General features: G+C 39.2%; 1 protein-coding gene across 7 annotated transcripts in view; it reads right to left on the bottom strand.

Moving 5' to 3' along the window:
* RNF111 (ring finger protein 111) overlaps nucleotides 1-27,034 on the bottom strand; it is a 55,959-nt gene that overhangs the window by 16,008 nt on the left and 12,917 nt on the right. For 5 of the 7 annotated variants that reach the window (XM_068143945.1, XM_068143939.1, XM_068143941.1 and 2 more), the window contains exons 2-10: nucleotides 19,019-19,914; nucleotides 11,490-11,616; nucleotides 7,559-7,722; nucleotides 6,044-6,241; nucleotides 4,850-5,169; nucleotides 3,838-4,093; nucleotides 2,708-3,065; nucleotides 985-1,110; nucleotides 144-270 (exon numbers count right to left, since the gene is read on the bottom strand). In XM_068143945.1, the coding sequence (XP_068000046.1) occupies nucleotides 144-270; nucleotides 985-1,110; nucleotides 2,708-3,065; nucleotides 3,838-4,093; nucleotides 4,850-5,169; nucleotides 6,044-6,241; nucleotides 7,559-7,722; nucleotides 11,490-11,616; nucleotides 19,019-19,914 (2,572 nt within the window). The remainder of the gene's footprint in view (nucleotides 1-143; nucleotides 271-984; nucleotides 1,111-2,707; nucleotides 3,066-3,837; nucleotides 4,094-4,849; nucleotides 5,170-6,043; nucleotides 6,242-7,558; nucleotides 7,723-11,489; nucleotides 11,617-19,018; nucleotides 19,915-27,034) is intronic. The other 2 variants (XM_068143940.1, XM_068143942.1) reach the window with 1 other exon arrangement.

Genomic DNA, 27,034 nt, shown 5'->3' with positions numbered 1-27,034 from the left:
CCGTTTTCTTCTTCAGCTGAACCACTAACTTTTGCAGCAATATATACTTGTCCAATTAAATACAGTAGACCTTACAATAATTTTCCTCAGAAACAATATTACAATAACCAATGACCATAATTTTTCATAAGCTACCTCCTTACCATTAGGGGAAGAGCCCCTATTTGCAAGTGATGAAGTCGAGGAGGTGCATGGTAGTGGGCCAAGTGAGGATGCAAGGGCCCTGGAGGATAAGTAGCTGCAGTCACACCAGCTTCAATTCCCAGTTCCCTGTCCAGGAAAGAAAGTGGCATTACATCTTGACTCCTAGATAAAATTCCACTTTGGAAAGCATACACAGCTTTACTTAAGAATACTTTGTAAACTCACTTATGTTTTGCTGAAGAATTATCTTAATCTTACCATAACTTAGAGCTGGTTTTAAATCAGCTGTGAAAATTAAGAATGATAAATCAGTAGAGACAACCCCACATTTATTGTGCCTAGAACTATTACTAGTGGGAGGCTTCTCTGTAGCTCACACTATGGGAAAAGCAGCTGCCATGCGTGCATTTCTTCCCTGACAGTTAAAATATCTCTTTTAAAAATAAACATATTGTGGAACTGAAATACAACCTCCCCGAGTAGGACTGTTGCAATTTTAAGTAAGTTCAAACAAAGAGGAGAGAGAATAGATCAGTTTGCAGCTCAAGTCCAAACCTCTATTCTATGTAAGAGCATAAACATATGGATAGTCCTCATTAATGTTTTATGTACCTACTTTAAAACAACTCCTTAAGAGTCAGTAACACTCAATTTCATTGCAAAAGCAATGGATACCCACCCCTCCCCCACTAAAATATATTTAAGATACTACTCAGAACAGTATTTCAAAGCCTTATAAAAATTTTAAAAACACAGTCAGCAGTATCAGCACTTGAAACAGCACACGATGGGTCTCTCGTCCTCAGTCCCAAAGAACAAGCATAGTATCTTCTTACTAACCAGGCAGCTCTCTCTGGAGCTTGTCGAGGATGGGAAGACATTGTCTGAGGCACGTGAATGTGGTGCCCATGACCGTAATTGGGATGCATTCTGTGAGGGTGTGGAGGAGGCCGCTCATGAGCACGTCTAAACAACACAAACCAGCAACAATTAATTTCACATACTTGTTAGTATCACGGAGGCAACCAACATCCACAATCAAAACATTACAGACTAATTACTAGATTGCATTTAAAATCAAATAATAAAACTTCCTATTGAGTATTTTAGTTTCAATTTTAAGTATCAGTTACAAAACAATTATAATGCAGATTTCATATTCAAAGACAAAGCCTGCTTCAGCCACTGTGATCTACCTCACACTTGGCAGACCTGACTACAGAAGGACTGACAAAGTGTTTAAACCCAACCTTGAACTGCTAAGGAAAGCAAAGATCTTGCGATGGTAAAGTTGAGATTCAGACATTCACAGCTACGCTGCCATTTATTTCTAGTAAAACTATACCAACAGAAGTAATTAGGAAATTTAACACACTAATCAGGACATTTTTCTTGAAATATATTCACATCATAGCTCAAATAATAAAAGCATACAGTTTTTAAACCATGCCACATGGTACAGAACAACTGCAGAAAAAAAGAAGAAAAAAAAGTGGGGGGAGGAGAAGGAAAAAAAAGTCAACTTGCAAAAGAGCCCTCTGGCTGATGACTTTTATTTTACCACTTCCAAGCTATAGAGTGAAATAGACTGATGTTTTTCTTTCCTTTGCTTTCAATGCAGAAAGAAACTTTTTAAAATTCAATCTAGATCCTTCAGATCCAGTACTACTTTAAACCACTTGACAAAGTAGATGAGACATTTTGTAAATGTACACTTCTAGAGAATGAAAAAGTTCCCTAACAGTCCACTGTTCTCCTAATTACTGTAAACTGACAGTACTCCAGAGAAGACTACCAAGATTGTAAAAATTATACTAGAAGTATTAGCTTTCTGCAATACAGACCAACATGACAACAGACCTATTAGCAGTTGCACCCTGTGACAGGACCAGGGGCAATGGACATAAACAGGAGGAGAACGTGAGGAAAAACTTCTTCACTGTGCGGGTCATGGAGCACCGGAACAGGCTCCCCAGAGAGGTTGCGGTGTCTCTGGAGACTTCCAAGACTCATCTGGATGGACATGCACTAGATTCTATGATCCTGCTCTGGCAGGGGGACTGGACTTGATGATCTCCAGAGGACCCCCAACTCCTAAAATCCTGTGCTGATCAGAGGGCTGGAGCCCTCTGAATTAAACCTGGTAAATGGTCTCTTATAATAAATCATTCATTTTATTTGAAAGCATTTAATTACATACAAAGCAAAATCATACTATCAAGGAACATGTTTGAAAGGACCTTATGATGTACTTTCTAGACTGTCCAGCTTGAACAGGAAGTCTGTTATCTGGAGAATGAGTAATGGGCAGGAGAAACTTAGCTTCCCTTCTTTTCCATGCCCTATTTGTACCTTACCCAGAGACGCTATTGAAAGATGTAATGGAACAGGTTCAGTCTTAATGCTCACTGTGACGGTATGTAAAGACACTTCTTACCATGGTTTAATACTAACAGTTCCTAGCCATGCAATTAACAGTTTGAGATTCACATGCAACATTTTACAAACCTGAAGGAAATGAATTATACGTTTAGCTATTGTTCTGAGTACATTTGTGACATACGTTGGGTGTTGCATCATTCTTCTTCTCTGGACCTCCATCCTCTGGATCACTTCATGAGGATGTAGCCTCTGTGCTGGAGGTGCTGTTGCAGGGATGTGATGGGATATAGGCTGATGTGTTGCAGGAAGATGCTGTGGTATTGGAGCAGCTGCATTGGCTAAAGGATGAGTTGGTGGAGGAGGTGGAGGTGGAACAGGATGAGAAGATGCATGAGAAGATATGGAAGGATGAAAGGGATGCACTGGATGAGGGATTACATAATCTACTTGAGGTGGAGGTTGTGGCTGTGGAGGAGGATTTCCATGAGAGTGAGGACATGCAGAAGCTTGATGGTGAAGAGGTCTGGTCAAAGAAGCATCTGCAATGGAAATATCAAGTGTTTTTAATTTGGTCAGTAGTAGGTTTTGCCATAAATTAAGTATCTTCACACAGGTGCTTCAATATTATTACACCAATGTAAACAGTGACAACATGGGAGTATGTGTTTATGCAATTTTTAAATAAAGTGATTCCACCAATATACCCTACAAAAATCCAACACTTTCTGCAGCCAGAAGTATTCCACTTGCCTGTATGATATGTCGGTAAAGGAAAAATAAGAAATAGTGGTTAAAAAAAAAAATCAAATCTGTGTGAGGCACACTGAAAAATGCATGTATGGTAAGAATTTTTACTTCAAGTTTGTTGTCTAATTTTTAAAAAATTCAATCTTCCCAACTCCACTATTCTGTAGAGGCAATAAAATCTAAAAAAGAGGTCACAGCCAGACAAATGAGTTGATTCCCTGAGCTTGCTCAAGCTTACAAGGATTAGAGATGGACCAAGGAAAAAGAAGGAAAAAAGTCTTGCTAAAATACAAAGGAGATGAAAAAATCTTTTCATAGTAAACACATTTCTTTTTAGATTTTAAATGCTATAAAGGGTCACTCAAAAGAAAATTTTAATTTCAGCATGACCCTGTTCAAATCCTCAACACAAGCTGAACTGTTATTTAAATGTATATTTCAATATGCGTTTTGCCAGGTCAGTGGTAAGATCAAAGCAAGCAGATAGCAAGACTTTTCCTGCGCTGTCAGGGTAGCTGTTTTCTCATTTGTTCGGTTCCCCCCAGCTAGGTACCCAGTACTTACAAGGAGAATGTATATAATGCCGACAGGAAGAGAGCGATGCCTGAGGAGGAGGTTGGGGCTGTGGCTGTGCAACCATACTTGATCCATATCCATCTATTGTTATTGACTGGCTTGGGCCAGCACCAGCCTGATGCCCATAAATTGCAGTTCGAGATGAAGAACCAGGACAGCAGGGATCAAAAGCAGATGTTCCATGAAAAGCACCACTTCCATGACTTCTTATACCACTGCTGCTTAAGTCTACTGGCAATGCCTGCTGCATAAACAAACCATCTTTTCTCAACCAATTCTTCACACATTGAAAATAAAGTCACCCTCAAACATAATATAAAAAATTAAAATAAATACTATCATAAGCAACTGGGATTCAAATTTTTAAGTTCTAAGGCTCAACTCTGGAATATTCTTTAAATGTGGTTAACATTTTTTTATTCTTAAATTCTTGAATCCATTGAGAGAGACAAATTTGTTACTCCAGATTGTGTAAAAACACCCAATCCCTCTATGACGGATAAAACAGAGTATATGGGAGCTACATGCACTACATGTGTTTTCAGTTGTGCCTAATGTATGACACTTGCAAAAGAAACCAGATAGATAGTTCTGCATGTTGTAAACTGTTTGTACAGCATCATTTACTTATAACCTTCAGTGGTTTAGATCTGTGATTTTAGTTAATTAAAAAGTCTTAGTAAACAATGCTTTTAGAAGAGCAACTCTTACATTTCAGGAATAGGACATTAGATTTGCTTCTTTTCTTCCCTTAAAGCAGCTCAATTATTTGCATTGCAAAGCTGCTATGATCAACACTGTGTGTCATTAATAAGATGCCAACTATCAATGATTACTTGTTGGATTTTGACTTTCAATTTTTGTATGTCCATATATTATAGCTCAAATTTTCCTTTCATAATGCCTGCTACAGAACAAGAAATCAGCAATCTGACATTCTAACCTCTCATATCTGCAAACAAATTGAAACCATAAAGGGAGTCAAAAGAATTAAACATGCCTGGTCATGGTAACTGCTGCCAGAACTGCTGCTTGCTCCACAAGGTGCAGGCACTGGAGGGGGCCTTTCAATAGGGCAGCTGGACTCACTGAATGAGGGAGATAGTGGAACAGCCGGATGAGGGTTGTGGTGGTGGTGGTGGTGATGTTGAAAGTGGTGGCCATGCTGCTGAAAGCAGCTTGTATGTGGGTGCCCCAACGCGTGATGAGTCTGTGAAGGTCCTCCACAAGGAGAATGCTGAGGGCAGCACGACGGTAACCTTGGCATGGCTGGAGGGCCAGTTTCCAGTGTTGTATTAGATGCAGTTCTTCTTATATCATCTTGAAGCAAGTTAATATTAAGGTGAAACAAATTAGTAAAGTTGATCACTTTCAGCAGTGACTTAATAAAAATAATTGTACTTCAAGATGAAGTAATTAACCAACTGAAAACCAGATCTAGACTAAAACAAACTGGACATTAGAAAAATATTTAACTGTGCCTTACAGATGCAACAAAACTGATTGGTTCAGGTAGATATGTTCATGGGAACCACTAGAGGATGTGGACTGGCACTTGCCTTATTGCACTTTGGACTAATTTGAGACATGTTATCAGTAGAGAAAGAAGGAAAAACTGCCCCTGAGGTTTGTGTCCAGAGACCTCAAACTCTCATGCAACCGTGGTCAGTTCAGGTGTTTTGAACCTCATCTGACTTGCATATAGGGGCATAGCACCTATGTTTCAGATATGTTACAAGTTCTGCTTGTATATGCAGCTCTATTATAGGTCAGTATCTATACAGGTCTGTATAAATATGCTTCCAGTGGAGCAATCTGCAGGGGAAGCTTCAAGGAATTCATATACATCCTTCACTGCCTTACAGTACACTTTAAAAACCCCACCCCTGTAACGCTGCAGTGGAAGACTTACTTCCCTGAAGTACATTCTATGCCACCAAAAGTAAGTATGTGGTTCATTTGATACAATCAAATCATTCCAGTAGGCAAAAGCAGAAAGCACCAGCACAACTTCCTTCATCTTTGGGGAGCAATTAACGGTATTTTTCAGATTCCTGTCCTCTCAACTTACTACTATTATGTTCAGTCCTAAAGTTCACATGCAGTTTAAATCTAGGAAATGTTAACTAACTTCCCCTACCTCCTTTCTGCTAGGAAGCAACACAACAGTTTAGAAAACTCTCTTATTCTATACCTCCAGATGAAGTACCAGCGGTGCTGCCACTGGGAAGACTAGGAATTGTATCTGGTGCTGCAGAGGGCTGGCTGTTGGAGATGTTTGGAGCTGCATCAGAGGCCTGCTCTGAGGTAGACGTACTAGAACTGTTACTGGAAGCAGAACTCACGACCTGTGGCTCCACTCTAGATGATGTGGTTGGCACAACTGTCGGCTCTAGTGAAAGAAAAAAAACTTTCATGCTCTTTAAGCTCTAACAGCTGCAGGTTGCTTTGGGATTTGTTGTTGTTGTTTTGTTTATTTTTATTGTTGTTGCCATTCATTATTTTTACAAGAAATTCCTGATTCTGGTCTTGCCAGATGCTATGGAAATTAGAAGACAAAAGCCTGACACGTACAAAATACCAACGTTAATTCTGTTTCATTCAGGTGTGGAGGGGAAAAAAAAAAAAAAAGATTTAGTTTTGTTTGCTTTTAATTTTAAATCAGCTCAAATTTTAAGAATATACAATCACTTCTCAAGCAAGCCTAACATATCAAGTTTCATTTACTCAATACTCAAATACTTCATGATGAAATCTTTCATAAATCCACAGCCAAACTACTAAAATGAGTAAACATTACCCTTACCGCTTTTTTAATGCCTACAAAACACAGAAAAGAACCAAATTAGATCATTAATCAAGGACTACACAATAACATCTGAATTAGCTGTACACTACTTCACAAACTTCATTCTAGATACATTATAATAAAGGCTATAGGAGAATATACTTGGCTTCTAGTCTCAATACATGTTAAAAGCAAATTCATTAAATCAGCATTTTAGACTTCTGTTACAAGCACATTGTAAAGGTATTGTAAAGGTAATAGTCATCAATATCAGATTCAGGGAAATACACCAAACACTTGATAAATCTTGACTGTAAACAGATTTAAATAAATTATGACTCCTTGCTCCTAGACACACAGAAGTCCTAGCAAACAGAAGTTTGTTTTATTTCTGTGCCTGAGAGCACTGCAAGCTAATATCCTGCAATATGTTCTTATTCAAGGTATCTCTATTTTTGGGGTGGATTGGAAAGCTGGAAGTGTTTGGATTTAATTTTGGTTTTTCAGTGTGTTTTAAGGAAGAAGATGTGTCCTCTGATCATTGTTGCAGCCCTTCTCTGGATCCTTTCCATCCGGTCCATATCCTTCTTGTATAGCAGAGGGACCAAAACCATACACAGTACTCAAGATGCAGCCTGATCAGTGCTGAGTGGAGTGGGAGAATGACATCTCTATCCCTGCTTGTGATATCCTTATTAATATAATCCTGCTGGTTTTCTTTGCCACTGCAGCACACTGTTCACTCATGTTGAGCCTTTTGTCCACCAAGACCCCCAGATCCCTCTCCACAGTGCTGCTCTCAAGTTTAGAACTGATGTTTTTTAACATAATAGTGTAAATGATGCAATTAACTCCATTCCCGTTACACTGATCATCCTTTTTCAGAAAAAGGAAGAGATTTCTCAAACCAATGCAACTTACCATCTTCATCCACTGTAAGGTCCACTACTTCTGCTGCATTCTGTCTCAGTGGCTGTATGACTGTGGAAATCCTACTGCGGTTCCGCTGTTCTTGAGGTCGTGCAGCATGAGAACTAGAGCTTTGTCCCCAGTGTGATCTTGTGTGTCCAAGAGTCGAACGAGACCTTAAAAAAGATAACACCTTATACACCAACGTAAATTTTGCTGTTACTACATTTTTTCTCCTCAGGAAGGATCTATTTTAGGTATTGTTTTATTATTATTAGAGAAGCATTTTGTTCTGTTGAAATACCCTACTACTGCGCATTCACTGTGTGTGTATTTACAAATTTTACTGCTGCCTTTTCCAGATAATGTAATGGCAAATACCCAACAGGCAGAGATTAAACATCTTCAAGCCAGGTTCCTAAGAAATGCATACAGGCAGCTTCATTATGAAACTCTACAGCTGCAGTCAGGCAACAATTATAATTGATGTTAAGTTTTAACTTTGTTAACAGTAAATGAAGTCTCCAAATCCTACACTATTCCTATGCAGCCTGAAACAGTAGATCTATGAATGATGACAGAGATGCAAAGACAACAAAAATCTCTAAATTTCAAGTACTTTTGCATATTAACTTGTGATAGAATATTTTCAGAACATAACTTTACTACTTCAGTTTACGTTTCCAAGACATCCTAACAATTCAGCTAGTTCCACATGGTCAGGAAAAATACATTATGCATTGTGTTTGTCCTGAACAGAAAATTGGTTTGTGTAATGTAACATTTCTGCCAGTAAAGGTAATTTTTGCAGGAAAACTTGTTTACTTCAAATTTAAAACTGCAGTAACGAAAGCACTATCTGAAGACAAACAGATGGACTGTTTTCATAATTTACTGCCTATTGTTCCTTCATCATTATTTTACAAAAAAAGGAGAGCCATTCTTCATATTCTACAGTTTTGCCTTCATGTTCACTAATATGAAAACATATGTAATAGGCAGGCATCTCCAACAGCCCCATGTACATGACAATTTGAAATTTTCTCCTTCAAGGAAATACACTAATAGAGTCTACAAAATCTGACAAATAAAGAACAAAACTTCAGAGGCTCCCTTAAGTCCCTTGAAATGTCTGTATACCAATGCAAGAAGCAGGGGGAATAAAAAAGATGAACCAGAAATCTGTGCATGGACAACAGCCTATGATCTCATTGCAATTACAGAGACATGGTGGGACAGCACCCATGACTGAAATGTTGTCATGGATGACTATATTCTTTTCAGAAAGGACAGACAGACAAGATGAGGTGGCGCAGTTACTACATGAGTAAGCAGCTAGAATGCATTGTGCTTAACCTGGGATGGGTGGTGAAAAAAGCCTTAAAAGCTTACAGGTAAAAGTTAAAGGACATGTAAATATGAATGACACCGTCATGAGTGTCTACTACAGACTACCAAACCAAGAGGAAGTTGTTGATGAGGCCCTTTATAGACAACTGGAAGGAGCCTCAAGATTCCATATCCTGGTGTCATGGGTGACTTCAATTACCCTGATATTAGTTGGAAAGATTACACAGCCAGGCATACTCAGTCCACAATTTTCTGATGCAGGTGGTTGAAGAACCAATGAGGAGAGGTGATGACGGACCTTGTATTAACAAACAAAGGAGGTCCAGTCAAGGACATTGTCATGGATTGACTTAAACCATTACAGACGTTAAAGTAGGATGCAGCCTTGGCTGTAATGACCATAAAATAACAGTTTAATACTGTTTGGGAAGCAAGCTGGGCAAATCGTAAACTTCTACCCTGGAATTTAGGAGGGCTAACTTTGTCCTACTCAAAGAACTGCTTAAAAGTGTCCCACGGGCTAGGGCTCTAGATGGTAAGAGGGTCCAATAGAGCTGGTTAATATTCAAAGATTGCCTCCTCCAAGCTCAAAAAAAATTATACCTTGGAAAAAAAAATAAAATTATCTATTAGGAGGCAGGAGACCTGCAAGGATAAGCAAGGACCTGCTGGAAAAACTCAAATGGAAGTCCACAAAAACTGGGAAAAGGGCAGTTGGGAGGATTACAGAAATACTGTCAAAGCATGTCAAGATGAGGTAAGAAAGGGCAAAGCTCTCTTAGAACTAAATGTACTAGAAAATTGAAAGATAACAAGGGCTTCTTTAAATACATCAGCAGTAAAAGGAATAGGGAAAATGTGGGTCCATTGCAAAGGCATGATCAAACAGGTAGAAGGCGGCAGAGCAGTGGCTATCACATATCTTCACTTCAGCAAGGCTTTTGTATCGTATCCCATAACATCCTTGTGGGCAAACTCAAGAGAAGTGGGTTAGATGACTGGACTGTGAGGTGGATTGGTAACTGGCTCAACAACAGACTTCAGAGAGCTGTGATCAACTGTGCAGTGTGGCTGAAAGTCTGTGGCCAGTGGTGTTCCCTAGAGATCAGTACTGGGTCCAGTTTTGATCAGTATTTTCATCAATGACCTGGATGAGGAGATTGAGTGTACCCTCAGCAAGTTGGCTGATGATATGAAACTGAAGCAGGGGGCAGGCAGCGGTTCATATCCCATCATGGTGTGCTGCCATCCAACAAGGTCTGGACAGACTGGAGAGATGGGTGAAGGCAAACTTCATGAAGTTCAATAATGACAAGCACAGTCTTGCATCTGGGGAAGAATAACCCCAGGGACCAGTACTGACTAGGAGTCACCCTCTTGGGAAGCAGCTCTACAGAGTAAGACCTTGGAGTCCTAGTGGACAGCAAATTATCCATTGGACAGCAACGTATTCATGTGGCCAAGAGGGCAAATGGCATCCTGGAATGCATTAAGGAAAGCATGTCCAGAACACCTACAGAGGTTCTTCTCCCCCTCTACTCTGCTCAGGTGAGACTACACCTGGAATACTGAGTCCAGTTTTGGGCTTCCCTAGCTCAAGAGAGACAGGAATCTGCTGGAGAGAGTCCAAAGGAGAGCTGCAAGGATGATGGCAGGACTTAAAACTCACCTCTCTTATAAAGAAAGACTGAGAGACCTGGGGCTGTTTAAGTCTTAAGAAGGATGAGAGATCTTATGACCTCTATAAATATCTGAGGGGTGGGTGTCAAGATGAAGGTGCCAGTCTCTTTTCAGTGGTGCCCAGTGACAGGACAAGGAACAAGAAGTACAACCTAAAACACAGGAGGTTCCACCTCAACACAAGGAGACACTTCTTTACAGTGAGGGTGATGGAGCACTGGAACAGACTGCCCAGGTTGTAGAGTTTCCTTCTCTGGAGACTTTCAAAACCTGCCTGGATGTGCTCCTGTGCAGTCTGCCCTAGCTGATCCTGCTCTGGCAGGGGAGTTGTACTCCATGATCTCTGGAGGTTCATTCCAACCCCTAACATTTTCTGATTCTGTGAAAATTTCCAGAGAGGCATGAAAGAACAGGAAAGCAAGCACAGCATCAGCTTCAAAAAAAGTAGGATGCTCTCCTGAAAAATACTCAACTCATATCCAAATATTCAACATAGCCTAAACTTGCTCTCTAGGACCCCACTGTAAAGATTTGCTTCCCCCAAAACCAGCCCATCAGTTACACTAACTACAGCCACCTCAACAGTTCCCAGGTTAGTTCAATTACCAAGCTTTCATAAAGCTGTGGTTTGCAGGTTTGGGGTTTTGTTTGTTCTTTTGGGGGTTTTGTTTTTTCTTTGTTGTTGGCTACAGTATATTGGTTTCATTGGGTTTGTGGGGTTTTCGGTTTTGTTGTTTGCTTGGGGTTTTTGTTTGTTTTTTCCTTTTTGTCATTCTGAATAAAAAAAATGCATACTCGCATCCTGGTTAGAATTGCTGTAGCATTACCTTATGGGCTTTTAATGATACAAAGCCTTATCAGATAAACCTGGAGCCAAGCAAAATGTCTTAATACAAAGAGCTGCAAGTCTCACCTGTAACTTTCTCCAACTGTAACAATCTCCACTTCACTGTCGGTTGAGGTAACATTTATTTCTTCATTAGCAGTGACCTGGGGAGTGGAGGATGCTTCAATCACCACCACATCTTCATCAATACTTCCTGATAAAGAAAAAGGAAGAAACTTTGTATACTTTATTTCATGAGCTGCCATTTTAGAGACTAATTTTTCCTAGACTTCAAATACACATAGGTAGAAAATTTTATGGTGTATGCCAAAAATCTAGGTGTAGCTGTCAAACACACAAGGTAGTTATTAAAGGTAGCAATGCTGTCTAAATCTTGAAGTAAAAAAGGAGTGAGACAGAAGACTAGGGGGAGGGTAAATACGCAATCCTACATTCTACTGTGCATTGGAAGCAATTACTGTGAATTTTATGAGCTGTAACACCAATTAAATTCAGTCATCTAAAATAAAACAAAATAAACTTTCAAACTAACAAAATTATCAGTTTTAAAAATGTTTTTGTAGGGATTCAAGTTTCAAGTCTAAGCAGTGGCAGAAGGAGAAAAATCATCCACTGACTAATGCCTGATCTAGCGTGAGGTGTCCCTGCCCATGGGCAGGGGGGTTGGAACTAGATGATTCTTGCGGTCCCTTCCAACCCTGACTGATTCTATGTTATTTATTTCTACAACAAAATGAAGACTACAGATCCATGGGTGTTTCTAAACATCTCTACATCTGCACTTTCAGTGACACTCATAATGACATACTAGACAGTAAAAATGGTAAAAAGCAATAAAGTTAAAAAAAAAAAAAATCAATTCAGAAACAAATTTTAGAAAAATATCCACTTCAGGAAGAAAGACTAAAGTTCCAGCCTAATACACAGGGAAACACTTCACTACAACTGTAGTGCTGACAGCAACAAGGTTGAGCTATCTAGAATACTTAACTGAGATATAGGTTATTTGCTATAGTAATACCACTGAACACAAAATAACTTGGTAAATAAATGAGCTAGATAGCTTAGAAATAGCAAACTACCACTTTGAGATTTGCAAATTTCCTCAAAAAGTGAGGTCCCAGGAGAGAGGCTCCTTGACAGGTTAACAAGCAATGCAGGGTGCCTACAGCACATGAGCAGCAATACAGCTATCAAGGAGAACTCCCTGGAACGTGAGCAAGCCCATAACTAACCTAATTTTATGAGGCAAACAGCCGTTATCTGTGACCTTCCGGGTCACATATTCATTCCCCTTCCCCTCATTCTTGAGGCTGTGGAGTTCTCCCTCTCTGGAGACTTTCAAAATCTGCCTAGATGCGTTCCTGTGTGATCCGCCCTATGTGATCCTGCTTTGGCAGAGGGGTTAGACTCAATCCCTGGAGGTGCCTTCCAGCCCCTAAACATTCTGTGTTTATTTGATTCTCAGGCTCTGAAGGTCCTGTGAATGAAGTAAACAAACTGAACAGTTTTCTTTTCCCCCTCACTACCAGCCTCAAGGTTCCTGGGTGTCAGGACAATGACTCCCTTCCTTGCTGGCCTTGATAATCCCAGGCACCCAGCCAAGCAGGTGGTGTTGATGACCCCTCCACATAACAGAGAGTGATGTCTACACAACCAAGCACTGTGGGAACCTGGACCAGAACTGCTGCTCAACAGGGACCAAGGGTGCCCCCTACCATCACTTGCTCCCTCCAAGGATTGAATGAGTGACTTGTATTCTTTTATATAATTTTTTTTGAGTCTAGATTATGACTGTTATATTCATACAGCAAACCACATATTAACATCCACTGATCTGCAGACAGTCCAAGTGATTAGAAATTGTAAGCTAAATTGTATTATAAATTCTGTATTATGCTACTTACAAATTGCATTATACTGATTGTACTTGTAGAAATCCTGTCCCATTCTTATAATAACTTCTATGCTATACTAATCAATATACTGCTAACAAAAGAAAGCTTGAATATTAACTATGATTTACTATTATCATTCTAACAAGGATCCTCTAAAGAACCTGCCTCCTTAGTGTTGGTCACACTAGGTTAAATAATGACAGTTTTTCTGTACTTCATATTATTTGGAATGTACTTTCCAATAGCTGTGCATGCTAGGAGAAATTTCAAATTGCTTAGGAGTCTGAACCCTGGTGAAAAACAGTCAACAACCAGAATTTAGGGGATCTTGTCCAAATGAAGCTAATCCAGAACTCTACTGATCTTAACCAAGCATATAAATCTTTATCCTATCAGCAGTGCTTCTGCAAGACAATTCTAGAAATAGCATCTTCTCATCATAGAAAGCTACCACAGCTACAGGGAAATGTTGACATGAGTTCCACCCTTTTATTACTTGTTGCTATTTTAAAGCTCAAATTCAATGCAGACAGATACATCAACAATGGTTAATGTCAACTGCTCTTAGTGTCAGGTATTCTTTCCTCACCACTTTCCAGTTCTTCCCTAACCCCTCTGAAGTGGCATGGTGGAAATAATATTCACTTCCTTGTCCACTAATGCTACTACAACAAAAAAATGCATCAGTTAATGTGGGAAAAGGAGCACATGCATAGTTCTAGAAGGGATTAAGTAACTGAAAAATAATCAACTCTACCACAGGCAGTTAATTTCCATTTAATCCACATTATCTTAGACCACTTCAGGTTATTTTAGCATGATCATGTTTAATATTTTCACTAGCTACTGGCTTTAAAACACTGGATGTCTATATTCAACATTTTTGGGTTAACAGACAACAAGTATGTTGGAGGAATCACTAGTAGTGAATAAACTCACTCTCATCATTCTAAGCAGTTCTGAACAACTGAAGCAGCTTCTCATCACTGCATTCTAAGGAAAGAGGTATGGCCTGTCTAGCACTAGCTGCTCAAAAATATGAAGTAACATGTTAGAGCCTGACATATAGGTCACCCACATAGTGTCAGGTCCTCTGAGGGCTAGAGATAAGTTTCTGAGCAACCTAAATAAAACACAGAATCAAAATTTTTATTTCACAGCAAAAAAAAAAAAAATGTCCCTGCTGGCAGTCATTTTAACTCTAAGTCCAGTATTTCAATTAAAACCAACTGGTAACTCTCAGATCAGAATATACACCTCTGAAAGAACTTGCACCTTCAACTGTTACTGTATCATTAAAACATAGAGTTGTTTTTACATTGTCCTTAGGCCCCCAACTCTCCTCCATCTCCTGAAGGAGCTTCATCTGGTTCCCTAGATCTATGAGGGTACCTACCTTTTATGGTAAACAGTTGGCAAAACAATGTAATTTGTTCCTAGGTGTCAGGATTTTGTACTTGTTCACTACTCTCATGCTCCCAAAGCACAGAGTTCCACCAGAAAAATAGCTGAAGCCCTGACAGAAAAGGTAAAGGAGAAAACTCCCTATTACAATGTTTGGGGGTTTTGGTTTTGTTTTGCTTAAGGTTTTGTAAAAATTTGGGGGGGTTCTGGGGTGAAAGAAGGCCATTTCAATTTTAACTACAAGAACTAACATACTAAACTTGCTTTAAAGGATCTGCTACTTTAATTTCTTGCAATAATCAGAAAATGTTTTCCAGAAAAGTATGTGCTAATTAAACCTAGTGGTTCTTGAAAAACATCACCCCTATAGATAAACACCTGTACTGGTTTTGGCTGGGGCAGAGTTAATTTTCTTCACAGTAGCTGCTATGGGGATGTGTTTTAGATTTAAATGTACTGAAAATAGTGTTGATAACACAGGGATATTTTAGTTACTGCTAAACAGTGTTACACAGCTTTTAGGTCTTTTCTACTTCTCACACCACTCCACCCCAGTAGGCTGGGGGTGCACAAGAAGTTGTGAGGGGACACAGCTGGGACAACCGACTCTAACTGACCAGGGAAATATTCCATGCCATATGCAGAATAAAAACAGGCAAGCAGGAGGAAGCGGGGGACACATTTGGAGAGATGGTATTTGTCCTGCCAAGTAATTGTTACATGTGACAGAGCCCTGCTTTCCTGGGGATGACTGAACACCTGCCTGTGGATGGGAAGTGGTGAACAAATTCCTTGTTTTGCTCGTGTAGCTTTTGCTTTACTGACCAAACTGTCTTTATCTCAACTGAGACATCTCCCTTTTACTCTTCTGATTTCCTTCCCCATTCCACTGAGGGGAGTAAGAGAGCAGCTATGCGGTGCTTAGTTACTGGCTGGGGTTAAACCACAACAGGAGCAACCAAAGCAAAGAAATATTTTGTGATATATTCTTAATTCAAATTGCTAACAAGTTATCCATAAGATGACCCACATCACATGAATGTTTATTAGTTTGTTACCGTATCTTTTAAAACTGTGTTTTCTGATCATTATTACTATTCTCCTCCTTTCTTAAGTCTATCCTCTAGTAGTTTTACATATAGATGATCCTTGTGGTCCCTTCCAACCCTGACTGATTCTATCAAGAAGGCTGGGGAAGGACTTCTCAGGATATCAGATCGTGATAGGACTAGGGGGAATGGAATGAAGCTGGAGGTGGGGAGATTCAGACTGGATGTGAGGAAGAAGTTCTTCACCATGAGAGTGGTGAAGCCCTGGAATGGGTTGTCCAGGGAGGTGGTTGAGGCCCCGTCCCTGGAGGTGTTTAAGACCAGGCTGGATGAGGCTCTGGCCAGCCTGATCTAGTGTGAGTTGTCCCTGTCCAGGGCAGGGAGGTTGGAACTAGATAATCCTTGTGGTCCCTTCCAACTCTGACTGATTCTATGATTCTATATATGCTGCAGGCCTCGTATTCTTGGCAGAAGTTTTGTCCTTCAGTAAATTCTGTAATTTCAGCAGATGCATATGTAAGCTTCATGTGCCAATGTAGAGAAAAAAAAAATCTTCCCTAACATTAACAAGCTAGCAATACAACTCTTTCCTCATATAGAAACACCATCATGCTTGCTCACTACACAGAGAAATTTCATAGCTATTTTTCCATCTGGCCTCATTTCTATTCCAGTTAATTCAAAGTGTTAATCACACTTTTATCTTACTAAAAATAGAACATAGGTCTATTCAATTCCTATTTTATCTACAATGTAAATAAAATGCTCAAAACTTTCCTATCAATAGATATTCCCACTGGAAAAAGTATTAACATACTGCAAGCCAGAATTACTTCTCCATTCACTGCAAGTGTAGTCTGGACATACAGCCACCATAACTCAAATTCTTTAAAGCATATCTTATTTAAATTACAGCTGATGTCAGTATTTTAATCTAAAATTATCTGGTGCAGAGATAATAAATTTTTCATTCACAACATGAGAATAAACAATGAACAATTTCATAAACAAAGTATTATTTTCAAACACTATGGAAATTAAGCCATTGGACAAGGCACTTTTCCATTTAACTAGATGAAACAAATTGCAAGCTTCAGTCTTCTTACCATCAAAATAACACCACAGTGAATAACTGAATTATCAGAAGTTACCTCAACAGTATGAATATTATAGTTTCATAGTTTCATTCAGGGTTGGAAGGGACCACAAGGATCATCTAGTTCCAAGCCCCCTGCCATAGGCAGGGACACCCCACACTAGATCAAGCTGGACAGAGCCTCAGCCAGCCTGCTCTTAAACACCCCAGGGACGGGGCCTCGACCACCTCCCTGGACAACCCATTCCAGGGTTTCACCACTCTCATGGTGAAGAACCTCCTCCTCACATCCAGTCTGAATCTCCCCACCTCCAGCTTCATTCCATTCCCCCTAGTCCTATCACTACCTGAGATCCTGAGAAGTCCTTCCCCAGCCTTCCTGTAGGCCCCCTTCAGATCCTGGAAGGCCACAATTAGGTCACCTCGGAGCCTTCTCTTCTGCAGACTGAACAGCCCCAACTCCTTCAGTCTGCCCTCATAGGAGAGGTGCTCCAGCCCTCTGATCATCCTTGTGGCCCTTCTCTGAACACGTTCCAGCACCTCCACATCCCTCTTGTAATAGGGGCTCCAGAACTGGACACAGTACTCCAGGTGGGGTCGCACCAGGGCTGAGTAGAGGGGGAGGATCACCTCCCTCAACCTGCTAGCCACACTTCTCCTGATGCAGCCCAGGATCTGATTGGCTTTGCGGGCTGCAAGTGCACACTGAGAGCTCATGTTGAGCTTTTTGTCCACCAGCACCCCCAAGTCTCTCTCCTCAGGGCTACTTTCCAGCCAGCCACTGCCCAGCCTGTATTTGTGCCTGGGATTGCCTCGACCCAGATGCAGGACCCTGCACTTGCTCTTATTGAACTTCATGAGGTTGGCTTGTACCCACCTCTCCAGCCTGTCAAGGTCCCTCTGGATATTCACTAATCATTGTGGTTTTTAAAGAGATTGCTCTCTAAAATAGTTTTTTGAAAATGCCTATGGAAAGCCTGACTACAGCAGTACTTGTTCAATACTTCAAGGGAAACAGAAGTACCTAAGTAGTATTAATTTAATTTGTGTTAAAAAAGGGCAATAGGCTAACAGTTCAAGCAAATGACAAAAAAAAAACCAACCAAAAGCCACCAACCTGAAATTTCTCTTGTAAGTATATTTATCATAGTTATAAATAGATGGTAGCCTAAGAAACACAACCAGCATTTTCTCATCCATATACTAGTTTCACCATGGCATGGTGCTCTGTTTGTCTGTGTGGAGAAAGAGTATTTAATGCTCCTATACCCTTTTACTGCTACACAAATCTCCATCCTCTCTGAAAATGAGAAGAAACTATTGACTTGGAAACAGAAGCGTTCACACAGCAGTTCTCCAAATTATCTTTTAGCATGGATGTATGCAATCCCCATACATTATTTACAAACCATACTCTTCAATATGCTTTAACACAATTGGCAAACGTAACTTTTCTAGGCTTTAAAGAAAAACAAACCAACCACAACATTTGTGTCCCCACAAATATGCCCTTAAGCACTGCGTCGAGGCATGCTAGAGAGACATCTATGTAAACCAACTGCAAGAACACAGCATTGAATTTACCTAGGTAAAATATCTGGTGTATACACAACACTTTACTTTCCACAACTTCAGGCCGTAGAGTTTTCTCCTATTATTTCGATTTTCAACTGAATCCTATTTTGGGCTCTCATCACAATAAGCACTTTTTTTCTCCTTCTTATACATTTCAGTAACCAAGCACAGTTAATTAGGTATTAGCAGTTACTTCTACATTCTGAAATCTGAATTGATATTCCCACAAACAGTTAACAAAGCTAGAATAGCTAAAATTCACAGAGTTTAACAGCTAAGAAGAAAAAAAAAAAGAAAAATTTGTGGAGCAACTCCACAGCAAGCAACTAATCAGATTGAGTAATCAGATTCTTTTACACTAATGCTAGATAGATTTGTTGTAATCAGACTTGAAGCTATGAATGTGCTTTTCCCATCAAGAACTTATGGTGTAATGTTTACACTACTTGCAGTAAGTCTATTTGTGGTATAACCTGCTAAGAAAACACAACTGCTTCAAAGCACGTTATAAAAACATGTATTGTACACGATGAAAACTCATTCATAGGAAGTACATCAGAAACTTTGTTTTACCTGAAGGAACAGCTGTACTGTTCTGGTGGTTTTCACCAGGCGACACAAACAAGTCTTCCTCCCCTTCAGTAGATGAACTGGAAGAAGATTCACTACTGAGATCATTCTCACTGGAGCTGCTGGAGCTGGGTAGTAAAGCGTACTTTCTTCGAGCTAACACTTCCCGCTTTTTCCTCTGCATTAAAATTCTTTCTTTTTGGTTCTGTGTCCGCTGTGATGAACTTGTTTTCACAAATCTCTTCCTATATGGAAGTCTTCTTAAAGAACTGTTGTGAAAACAAGGCCTTTTCATTAATAACCCAGGCACAGAGTCCGCCTCAGTCCGAGGCCACTTTTGTGACCTTGCGCTATGAGTTCTACTTGTAGTATTCAACACTGCCTGAGGGTGTCTCATAGAAGCATCTTTTTCTTCATCAGATGTTACTGTGTCAGAGTCTCCAAAATGTAGGCTAGATGAAGGTGAAGAGATACAGTCACTAAAAGAAGAATCATTGCTTTCACTCTGTGTTTCTAAATGCTGTCTTAATCCTAAGATTCCTTGGTTTTCTTTATCAGGACAATTTTGAGTACATGAAGGACCAGCCTGCTGGCTCTTGCGTTTTTTTCGCACCACAATACTTTTGTCTTGGTCTGTATGGTTGCCATTCATGTCCTTCTGCTTTTGAGAATCACCACATAAATGAGAGAACTCATTTCCTACTTTACTGGCAATCATCTCAACTTCTGCAGTGAAGCTTTTGGCTGCCCCAATAGGCTCAGGGTTCAAGAGGATCCCCTTCAGACTCTCCTGTCTCTTTGGTGCATCAGAAGGAACTTCACTCTTCATATCCGCTTTTAGAGTATAAACTATATTACATTCAGGAGTCCATTTAGACATGGAAAGTTTTAAGAGAGGCCTAAAAATAAAAATAGATATGCATTAAGAGAAAGAAGCAAAACTGAAATAGGAGAAAAGCCATTTACTGCTAAGACTAATCCCCCACTGGGAGATGCAGCAACTGAAATACAACTGTTTCATAATAGTAAGACTATTGCTTAACAACATCATTTAGAATGAAGATAGAACTCTTATAACTCGCAGTGAAGGGAACTTCTTACAGTCGATGAAAACAAGATCACTTACAGAGTAAATACTGATGTATGCTGTCTGCTAAATTCACAGGCAATGTGTTTTACCAACTCTTAAACATGAGAGTTTTACAGGCTGCTGCTTATTGTTAGCTGAGTTTCAGTGACACAGTTCCAATAGCGATCAACTAAACTGTATCCTGAAATAAAGCCTGCATCATCCCCTATGACTGTATATATGGATAGTAAACACCTAGAACACAATAAATACTACCGTACAGTGACAACTGAGCTATAAAAATCAGTTTCTTAGAATTCATGGTCCTATTCTGACATGAAAAGGAACAAAACTGCTGCCCAGAAAGGTTGTAGAGTCTCCTTCCTTCTCTGGAGACTTTCAAAACCCGCCTGAACGTGTTCCCATGCAACCTGAACTAGGTAAGCCTGCTTCAGCAGGGAGGTTGCATTAGATGATCTCCAGAGGTCCCTTTCAAGCCTGTTCTGTGTAAAACAGGAGAAATTTTGACTGTTATTATTATGGGGTAAAGTGATAGGAATCCATTTATTACCTAGAGTTTTTTTAGAAGTCCCTATACATTCATAGTAGAAAGTCATGTACAAAGTGATTTTTAGTCCATGTACTTCTGACTCTATTCTGTGACAGAAACTGAATATATCACATTTCCTTAATAGTTGGTACCAGATAGGTTCCACCCCCTGTCAAAATATTAGGCTGCCAGCATACAACAATGCAACATTAGCCCAAAAGACTATTTCAAAGAAAATTTTCTGTAGTAGGGGAAGACTCCTAAGAAAGACAGGCAACACTAAACTCAGTAATATATTCACCTTCAACCTGCTTCATCTGGTATCTCTGCCTTCTGTTTAAATTCACAAAAGGAAGTGACAAAATAATTGAATTCCCATTGTGATAACCACTAAATCACTCTTCACTGTAGCTAATAGCAATTTTTTTCAGTCTCAAATTAATAAGGCTATAGTACACATTTGAACTACTTGAGCAGTCAAGCACTCCCCCATTTTCTCCCTCCCTCATCAGTTCCTTGACAGAACATCTCCTATTCTCTTCTAGAAGAAACATTTAAATACACTAAACCAGAATGCAGAGCTGGCCAATCTGAAAAATAAATCTCCCAATCAGATCCCAATCTAATTCACCGCACTAGCACACAAACAGCTATGCCTAGCTTGCAGCAGGTTGCCCTGAACTATCAGAATGCTGTGTAACAAAAACACAGGCAACTATACCTTATGTGGAAATGATGCTCCTTATGCATGAAATCACCAAAAAAGTCTAAGGGAGCAATGGGAAGATCTACAGCAGGTCAAGCAATATGCCTAGTCAGGTCCACGATCTTCTGCCTGAGCCTTAAAATTCTTCAGAACGCTATACCCTCTGACAGCTGAGAAAGTGTTGCTGTTTTCTACTGGAATTACAGCAGAGAAGTATGCTTCACATCAGTTAAGTCAAAAGCTAACTGCAGGCAAGTTGGACTCAACCTCCTCAGTACATACAAACAAACAAGATTCTTACTTCCGCTTCTTCAAAACATAATTCGCAGCAGAAATTTCTTATTTCCAAGTGTTAAACAGAAAACTGTTACATCCTGGACTACACGTATATTTATTGCAGTAAGTTTTAGCGGAATGCACTAACTAGATAAGGCTACACTCTTCTCTAGGACTGGAAAAAAAAATTGCTAAATTGGGGGGAAAAAAAAAAAAAAAACCACCTCTGAATAAAACTTAACAAAGTAAGAAGTGTAAAAACAAACTAAGAAGTGTCTGTTAAGGCTGTAGAATTCAGGTATCTACCCTTTTCCACTCCTGACAGCTCCCAGGTAAAATACCAGGTCTCACATGCTCCTCCCTATGCACATACTTGCCATCACATGCATGCACCATCTTTCTTTGAAACATGAAAATTGAAACTTTCATGTTACAAAATTTCTATACATGGACAGAAAATGATAATTCAAACTTGTTATAAGCACACAGAGAATAAGCATAGGCTTTTTCCTCATTCTCTCTCAAGGTCACCTTTAAGGCAGTATTTTGGCATGTTATTTATGCATCACTGTTTTTTAAAATGCCACACAATCTAGTCAATATTTTCCATAGTCCAAAAGCAAACCAGCCCCTCCCACAAAAATCCTGTATTTCATAGCTTTTTTTTTTTTTCAGAAAATCCACAAAATATTATGACTGGAGAGAGGTGGATTCATTTATTCATAGTTTACAGGCTTCAAAAACAGTCATAATCTGCTATCACATACTACATGTCCAGCCTATAATCAACAATGTCATTCTAAAAAATTGTAATTTCATTCAATTCTGAAGTTTTCTCAAGAAACAAAAAATCAAAGTGTTCCTCACTATGTGAACACAATCAGGGGCTGGTTTACAAAAGTCTCAGTTCTAATCACTGGAGTGTCCCCCCAGCTCCTTCCCTCTACTGCTCTTATTGTTCAACTCCATCATGGAAATCTCCCTCAGTATGTTAAATTTTGCATTCTGAATGCATTTATCTTTGTATAAACTCTATTTACCTTAGCACAAAGACCACTGTGCTGAAATACAGGTAGACTACTTAAGTTACAGCAAAACAAAAATCAAAACCCCAAACCAACAAAAAAGGCAAAAAAGTTTATACTTTTTTAATTCTCAAACTACTGCAAGACAGCAAAACACCTAAACCACCACAAAATGCAAACACTATATACTAGCCAAGTCTCATTCTGACAAAACCTACATGTAATACCTAACTCGGATTCATCCATCTTTTATATTTGCATGCTTAAAACAATGGACATGTCTGCAGTAACTCAACCTAGTAAACAAGAAGTCTTGATTTTTGCTAACCAACAGAGAACCTGAAGAACTGATTACTCACAGGAGAGCTGATGGCTTCCAATTAAAAATTACAAAACAGCTTACACATGAGTATATTTTTGAAGTGAATAGTAGCAATCAGCAATGACAAATAATCCATTTCTTCACTATTTAGAAATGCTATTGCAAACCTTTGAACAAAGGATCTGACCAAAAAAGAGACAAGGTGAAAGAAGAGCTTAGTATTTGTGTAGACTCCAATCCATTTAAAGTATTTTCAGTGGTTAGGCATAAGAAATACCCATATTACATATAATTCAAATGCTTTTTACACAGAAGTCAAAATTTAAGAGGGACTACAAAAATATCATGCAAATAATTAAAATTCATTCGAATGACATAATATGCTGTTAAATATTTAGACCATTGTACAAAATCTCCTTCTAATTAAAAAGTAGTCTTCAAATGCTTTTTCAAAGAGTGACAAGATGCAATAAATACGCTCAATGAATACCAGTGATCCTCCTTCCTAATCAAAGTAGCTGCCTATTAGCTTACAGAATCAATACTTTGGAGAAGAAAAATTATGTAGTAAGAGTAAGCCATTTTAAGTAATGACTCTATGAAGAGTTAAGTTCTTGAAAACTATAAATAGATTCCAAGTTCCCCTGTAAAGTGCATGACCGTGTACATGGCTTTTACCATTAACACCAGAAAATGAAGACCTTTGATACTAACAATGCCAAAACATACAGCAGTACAAGAAAATTCATGCAAACTAGGGAAGTCCCTCAAAATTGCTAAGCCAAAATACAAGCTTGAACTTTGAGCTCTTCACAGCAGACAAGTTTATGATCACATATAAAAGCAGGACACATGTAAATTAAAGATGGAGCAACATATTTTGTCCTTAAGAATTCATTTCATTACTACCAACTGAAAAATTACAGCAATAAAGAAAGCATTATAAAACAGTGAAATGGTCCATTACACATCTACTTTTTTTTTTGTGTGTGTGTAAATTTGGTTGATTATCTAATGTATTATGACTTTGAAAATGTATTTTTAGGTACATTTTAAAACAGTCAACTCCATTCACCACCAAGAAATAATCTCTCTTTCAGGTGTCAAAAAGCACCTTGATCAATTCTCTCCAGCTTTGGCTACAGTAAGCACACAGTGCTTTGACACACGACCAGCCAGTCACTTCGCAGAAATGCCTATGTTAAGTACATGCTTCTTGTATAACCCCAAATTAGTGGTCTCTGTCCTGTTAGTGCAATACACACACCTACATCCAGACAGTCAGTTTATTCAGCAAATTTCTACACTTCTGGCCAACTTGATGAAAAGCAGTGAACAAAAAAGCTTTATTTATAAAGCAGTTAGTAGCTTATTTCCTCATTTTCCCCATCTTTTATTTCCTTCAATTACAAACAGTATTATTTCCCCTTGTCTGATGCACTCCCTACCACTCACACCCTAAATGCACTTACAGACAACCCAGGTATGCAGTAGGGTTAAGCCTAGAGACCAATGCAGAAAGAAATTCTTTCCAATACCACAGCTCTCTAACACTACTAAGAACTTGCAGAACACGCTGTTGTCATTATCACAGAAAGAACACAGCAATTCCATGTCCATAAAAATGCTGTGCTGTCTTAGACCATTTATGTATCCAACTCAAGTGTACATATATAGAATGCTATCAGGCAAGAAAGTATTGAAGATTGTATGAGAAAGGAAGCTTGTGCCAGTTGCATTTGTAGTTCCTTTGTTCAGCCCTCTTATTTCTTTGCAGATGTTCACTGAACTCACAGTTGACTTTCAAAACCAGTTCCCTTCCTTAATATGTGGCCTTCATCAGATTTTATCTTTAACACTATTTTTGCTATGACAAGCTTAATATTGGCACTGTTATCTCAATGAAAAAACCTCACTGTTGAGGTCTGGTATGCACAAAGAAATCTTCCATTGTGTATACTGCTCCTGCCACAGTACTATATTTTTGACAAATATGGCTATCAAGATCTCAAAGTATGAACTAGTGAATGAAAGTATTGCACAAGTTGTATTTTGGAACACTAAGAGTCATTCCTTTCCTCTCCTTAAAAAGCTGTACTGTACTTTTATTCTTTGGCAAGACTTGGATAAATCAAGACATGTTGAAAAAGCTTATAAAATTCATACAAGACCTTCAGCAAAAGTGAGATAACCTAAGTACTACCACTTCTGTTTCTCAAGGCCAGAGAACCAAAGAGGACTGATTCACGCGTGGCCCTAACACAAGGAGGTTAACAGAAGACTTGGGAGCCATGTGAGAAGTTGTGCTTCCAACACAATCCCATGAAGATTTAATCCGAGTGCTATCACGCCCCGTTCCAACAAAAATAAGAACTCATGGAGCAGTTCATGGAAAAAACCCTCTTGTTAGACTGAAAGAGGCAGCCAGGCCCTACTTGTGTCATTCCTACCAAGAAGGGACAACCCATACAATGCAGTATTAGCAAACCAAGCGCAATTGGATTTTGAAACTTTATTGCACTGTTCTTCACTTCGGTCATTCTTCATTTTCACGACTTCATGAAGCAAACAGTGCTCAAAACAAAAAGCGAAACAAGCAAAAGCTTGGTTTTGCTACTAATTTTTAGCACATTATATATCAGTCTGCTAATCTCTGACAGAACATAAAGCAACTGATAGTCAAAGATCTATATCTCTCTATAGAACAACAACAATCAGAAGGTAATCTAGAACACTGTTACGGTTGCTGTGATATTATGTAGCATTGAATATGTCTTTATTCACAGGATAATATGAAATACCATTACAAACTACTCTCAACTTACTTTGTTTGCTTTAATGCAGCCACCATGATGACATTCAATTTTTGAATGACAAAATTACCTGAAAATTCTCCAAACAGAATACTTACCTTTGCCATACAGAAATGTTACAGTATTTCAGAAGAACATGCATAGTATTAGATACTAAATATATGATAATGCTCTGGAGACAGGTTCTTGTCTGCAGTCTCCCAGAGACATTTAGCCCAGGGTTTGTCTGTGCTTTGCAGAGGGGTGCTACAGTTGCACAAGACGACAAAGCAACACAAAGCAGGCTTATTCACTCCTTGTAGTCAATTCTAGGAGCAACTACTGGCTTGAAAAATCTACACTTAAAGTGAAACAATGTTATTTCAGGTACTGTACTAGCCTGACTAATCTTTGCAAAGTCATCTCAAAGAGAAGTCAGACCATTGTAACTGTCCTGTAAAGTACTGTAATCAACAGTATCCATCCCCAGGGACCAGCAGAGTCTCCATAATTTTATCTGCAACAAAAATTCCTCTGAGACCTTCAAGGCTTCTCTCCTAATGCATAAGTCAATTCATATCAGTGAAGCAATTACCTTGCAACAGACCTGTCAAGCCGCCTATAGAATACCTACAGAATGTCTCTGTTATGACATGTTATTATTCACCCCTGAGAATTACCACTACTGTATGGTTATGGAGAGACAATTCAAAGTGTCACTCGCATCTTCTAAAAGAATCCAGCACAGGACAGCTGCAAATAGAAGAGCTCTTCCCTAGAGATTGATCTATGGCCTGGCTCCAGCTGGACTAGACAGAGTACATGGAGCATGTACAGCTGGAAGTGCCCCATCTCTATCAGCTGGCAGGCTAAGAGCAATTCTGCAAAGTCTTATAAACAAGTTAGTTCTCTCACAATATACTATCATTCAGTCCAAGAGCATAAGGCACCCATAGAAATTCTAGTATCAAGCATCAGCAAAGCATTATCATGCACATGCCCACCTGGGAAAGGAATCTGCTTGGCTTTGCATAATGGATGCAAGCAAGTGGAATTGACAAACATGATGTTAACAAGCATTCTTCAGTCTAGACATTTCTTTGCTCTGTCCTAGGCTTGCACTCAGTTAGCTACATTAACACTATGTAAATCATGGTTTTAAGACAAAAGCATTATGATTTGATAATCAGGAATGTTTTCATTTTAGTGAACTCCAAGACAAACACAACAGCAATGATCTTGGGAATAAGGAGTTGTAGCTTTACAAAAGAATGACAAA

This window comes from Melanerpes formicivorus, unplaced genomic scaffold (genome assembly GCF_026170545.1).
Source record: "Melanerpes formicivorus ecotype bairdi unplaced genomic scaffold, bMelFor1.0.p_v2 SCAF_10, whole genome shotgun sequence".
Taxonomy (NCBI): domain Eukaryota; kingdom Metazoa; phylum Chordata; class Aves; order Piciformes; family Picidae; genus Melanerpes; species Melanerpes formicivorus.
Note: the sequence above shows the minus strand (reverse complement) of the source record. Positions and strands in the feature narration are given on the sequence as shown.